This window comes from Corvus brachyrhynchos, unplaced genomic scaffold, assembly GCF_000691975.1.
Source record: "Corvus brachyrhynchos isolate BGI_N302 unplaced genomic scaffold, ASM69197v1 scaffold1, whole genome shotgun sequence".
NCBI lineage: Eukaryota > Metazoa > Chordata > Aves > Passeriformes > Corvidae > Corvus > Corvus brachyrhynchos.
Window position 1 is genome coordinate 6,571,274 of NW_008237222.1, and position 5,020 is coordinate 6,576,293.

At 39.9% G+C, this 5,020-nt stretch overlaps 1 protein-coding gene across 1 annotated transcript in view; it reads left to right on the plus strand.

Annotated features, from left to right (window-relative positions):
- Positions 1–1,446, plus strand: part of BDKRB1 (bradykinin receptor B1) — a 3,642-nt gene extending 2,196 nt beyond the window's left edge. The window contains exons 2-3 of the mRNA XM_017729047.1: positions 521–1,139; positions 1,208–1,446. Of these exons, the coding sequence (XP_017584536.1) occupies positions 534–1,139; positions 1,208–1,357 (756 nt within the window). The 5' untranslated portion in view covers positions 521–533 and the 3' untranslated portion in view covers positions 1,358–1,446. The remainder of the gene's footprint in view (positions 1–520; positions 1,140–1,207) is intronic.
- Positions 1,447–5,020: the final 3,574 nt, after the last annotated feature.

Below are 5,020 nucleotides of genomic sequence, written 5' to 3' on the forward strand. Positions count from 1 at the left end.
TCAGCAGGATAACAGAATATAATAATATATTAATGTATATATAATATACTATATAATACAGTAATATAATAATGCACATAGCTTGGTAAATAAGAGTAAGAGAAAGGGCAGGGAAGGATGCAAAGCTGGCTTTGTGTCACCAGCGTGGCTCCCACTACTCTCGGGGAGATGGAATTCTCCCATATCTGTGTCTGTCATCAGTCTGGAGGAGACATACGGAACTACTTCCTCTAATTTGTCACGCTCCTTCCTCTGTGTCACTTTAAACAATGGAAGCAAGGAGGGGAAACTTCATAGGATGTAGAGGAAGTTCTATCCTTGCTAATATTGGGAACATTTCTCACCATTGCACATATCACGTATGGAGTGATCTAGCCTATATTAATCAGTAAGGACTAATAAAGAATTTGCAGCAGTTAAATGTTTATTATACCACTCATGGGAGGCAACTTTAGCATTTTTATGCTTCTTTTTTGCAGTCATTTTCTCTCATTTCAAAGACATCTTCTGTTCATTTCAGGGTTTTTTCAAAAATGACTGAAACTCCTCTACTGGATATTCCCTCCTCAAACCAGAGTGAAAACCAGAGCAACTCAACTGTTTGCCCAGAATTGGATGACTGGTGGGACATCGTATACTGTATAGTTCCCAAGTACATCAACACTGTCTGTGTCATTGGTATGCTTGGAAATGTATTTGTTCTCTTCACTTACTCACTGCACAAAGGCCCCCTGAAGATAGCTGAAATCTACCTTATGAACCTAGCCATTGCTGATCTTATCTTCCTCATGTGGCTCCCTTTCTGGGCAGAGAACATCAATAATGAGTTTAACTGGCCGTTTGGCAGTTTCCTGTGCCGCAGCATCAGCGCGTCCATCACCTTGAACATGTACACCAGCATCTACTTGCTCGTGGCTGTCAGCATGGATCGCTACTTGACTTTTGTCCATACCTTGAACCACAGAGAGATATGGAGCAAAACTATGACCAGAGGGATCTGCTTGCTCATCTGGTTCTTTTGCATCCTTCTCAGCATCCCAGCTTTCACGTTCCGGACTGTGGAAGACCTTCCCCAGTGGAATATTTCAGCGTGTGTTTTGGATTTCCCCACCCCATCGTGGAGAACAGCTGAAAGCCTGGTACGTAACATAGTGGGGTTTCTGTTGCCGTCCACAGCAATCATCTTTCTCAATTTCTCCACCATTAGGTCCCTACAAAAAACAGCAAGAGAACGAAGAGCACTCAGAGCAAAGGGCTGCAAAAGGCACAAAGGCACAAAGGCAACCAGGCTGATCTTCACCGTGGTACTGATGTTTCTTTTCTGCTGGACTCCTCACCATATTTTTTTATTCCTTGATACATTACACCGTGCAAATGTGCTCAAAGGCTGTTTCTGGGAGGAACTGATCAACTTTGGGGAGCAGTTTGCTTATACACTGGCTACCACCAATAGCTGCATTAACCCTGTGATTTATGTCTTTGTTGGGAAATACTTCAGGCAAAAGGCTTTAGAAGTTTTTTCACAGTTTATTCCCTGTGGATTTCCTTTGAAATGGGTATCTTTCAAAGAAATGTCATCGAATTTCAACATGTTTCCAGTCAGGAGTAGTTTAACATAATGGTCCTTGGTTCCATCTTCATTGATATTACAACTTATTTTATGCCATTGCAAATGGCATTAAAAATTAATATGAAATGCAGTGATCTGGCCTTCACAGACTAAGCTAATTATCTATTAAAGTAAATCACTTGATTGATTGCATATTTGTTCCCAGGTTTGCTTTTTTATTTCTGTGTTATCCATCCAAATGCATAACATGTGATATCAGAATTTTATACCAAATGATCTAACCTGTCTTACCCATTAACAGTGGCTTGAAAGAAAAGCTTCTTTACAAAATACCAGAAATCTGGTTTCTTTGCAGAAAGCCATAAGCCACCTGAATATTTGCTGCATTGTGTCTGTGATGACAGCTACTATACCACTTATAAGACTATTCATAAAATTGCAACAGGTATTACAGAGCAAATATGAGCTTCATCTTCGACTGATAGATGCATTTGAGTAGGTATAGAATAACTTTGGTTATTTTGAACCAGATTTTAACTGGTTTGCATTTTCACAGTAAGATATTGAAAATTTTACATTTTTTTGTGCATTTCAATTATATGCAGTGCATAACTATTGTACAAGATGATGCAACACAAAGAAAGTTTACATAAATTGTAAAAAAAGCACAGTAATGCAGTAGGCTCCTCAAAACTTGACTTGTGTTGATCCAGTAAAATATTATAAAACTGCTCATCGAATACTGTAAAGATTCTTTTTATTTTCTATATGTGAAAATATCCATGATGGCCATTGACACTTATATTATTTTGAGGCAAATCCTTAGATACGTATTTATATTTTTATGAATCAAAATTAATAAACTGCATAACATTTTACTTCATCGGCTTGTTTTTTCCTATATTTATTTTTATATTTTGGTTTTTTTCCCCTGTTCCTTTTGGGAAGAGCAAATATATAGTCCTGTGATTAAAAATCCTTGTTGCTACCAGAATACAAACTCTGGAAGTAGAAGAAAACTTCTTTTCTGTCACATCCACAGTGACAGAGTAAATATAAGGCAACTGATATCTGTTTCCATAACACTAAAATTATGTGTATATACAGACATGGAAGAAGATAGTGCAGCCTGTTCAGCCAGAAAGATATTGATGCAGAAGGGACCATACAGACACATCATTGTATAAAAATTCATTTAACTACTCATTGTAAAGCCTGTTCAGTCTTGTACTTGCTGTAACAGCACTGCATTTTCTGTGGTTCTTTTTAGTGTTTCCATTTTGAATATGTAATAAATCTCTGATTATAGAAATCTATCTGTTCAACCTCATTGCAATAAGATTAGTGTTAATTTTTAATGGTTCTCTCAAACTTTTTGAATTTGAACAGTGGAAGCCTTTTGAAGACTTAAAAGCCTATCTTCCTGCAATGATGGCTTAAGAATTAAGGGTGGATTAAGGGATCAGGGAGGAAGAATCTCTCACAGATTTATTACTTCCACTCCTTCTGTGACATGTGTTTTTAAAATAAATATCAGGCTTCGACACCAGTAGTAACAACAGCATGTGAAGTCCCCTGACTCATCTGAAATCAAATTCTTAACTCCCATCTATTGTAAACTGTTGAAAACTGCATCTATTTAATACATCTCCAGCTGAATCTTTAATTCAAAAAACTTCCAAGCAGAAAGAAAAGAAAAGAAAAGAAAAGAAAAGAAAAGAAAAGAAAAGAAAAGAAAAGAAAATAAAAGAAAAAAAAAAAGAAAAGAAAAGGAAAAGAGAAAAGAGAATGCAGAAACAGAAGTTCTATCTTCCCACTACAGATGAGGACCTTAAAAGGGAAAAATATCTTGTCTCGTCTGACTAACCCTTGTCCATGTTATGCAATGTACACAAATAAAGCAAAAAAACACTTCTTGAGTGTGGTGGCATATTTAAGCTATGATATAACAGATTGAAAATCAGTATGAAATCTGAATTTAATGGAAAACCTCCTGAACAAGTCACAAGGGCTTTTATGAAATTGCTGCTTCTTTTACAATTGCACAACTGTCAGGAAAAACGTCTGTAGTTTAAACACTGCTTTAAACCACTTAACAGGGTCTTGCAAATCAATGTATTTACTCTGCAGTATGAATGTATGCAAATGTATGCATTTCTGACTGTATGTTAGGGCTCTTAGTGGCCGCTTTTTGCTGTGGTGCTGCGCTGTGTTCCTCACTGACTTGTGCCTGGGAAGGTTCTGGTGATAGCCATGGTGATGTTCCTGGGCTGGCAGGTGGCCTGGGCATTGCTGCTGTTTCTGTGCTGCAATGCCAGTGGGAACTTGAGTTGAAGGGATGTGGATGAGACCATGATGGAGCAGAGATCCACCTGCAGCCCATGGAGGACCCCAGGCTGGGGTGGATGCAAGGTGGATGCCTGAAGGAGAATGTGACGTGGCCCTGTGAGAAGCCTCTGCTGGAGTAGGTTTTATGGCAGGACCTATGACCTCATGAGGGACCCACACTGGAGCAGTTCATGATAAACTGCAGCCCTTGGAAAGGTCCCACACTGGAGAAGTTCAAGGAGGACTGTCTCCTGTGGGTGGGAACCGCTGCTGGAGCAGGGGAAGAAGAGATTCCCTTCCAGCCCATGGTGAAGACCACGGTGAAGAGGTGTGCCTCTGCAGCCCATGGAGGAGGACAGTGATGTAGACTATATTAATGATGAACTTCAGGAGGAACCCCTTGCTGCAGGCAGGCTGGGAGCAAGGGGAGAAGTTCACTGCAATGTTAAACCAGATAATCTGGCCTGAAAAGGGCCAGGGGTGGAGACTGTAATGGATGTGCCTCTAAATTGTTGTAAGCCATGATTTGAGTTGCATATTACAGGAATTAGTGCAGCAGAAACCACCCAAATCCATGGAGGAGAAGCCTTACAAGGAAGTTTAAGTGCATCAGTGACCAGACCTGAGCTGACTTTGGTGCCCAGTAACTCCAAGAAACACAACACCACTCCTGTCCTGAGTGACCCCCAGAAGAGATGGAGCATAAAGTCATGGACTAAATGAACTCGAAGGACATTTCGTAAACATTTGTGGACATTTTATAAGTATTTTGTAGGTGTCATCCATTGACTAAAGAAATTACTTCTGTGTTTTATGTCAAAGGATGGGAAGAAGCGCAGTGGTTAATGAAGTTGTATCAAATAGTGTGGGACCTGGGCATGATGTAAATGGTATGGAATAAGGGGTGGAATGTGCTGATTTGGGCTGGAGTAGAATTAATTCTCTTTGCAGTGGCTGGCATAGGGCTGTGTTTTGGATTTGTGCTGAGCCCAGGGTTGATAACATAGACATGTTTTTGTTATTGCTGAGCAGGGCTTACACAGAGCCAAGGCCTTTTCTGCTTTTTGTACTGCCGTGCTAAGAAGGAGACTGGGGGTGCATGGGAGACTGGTGGGATACACA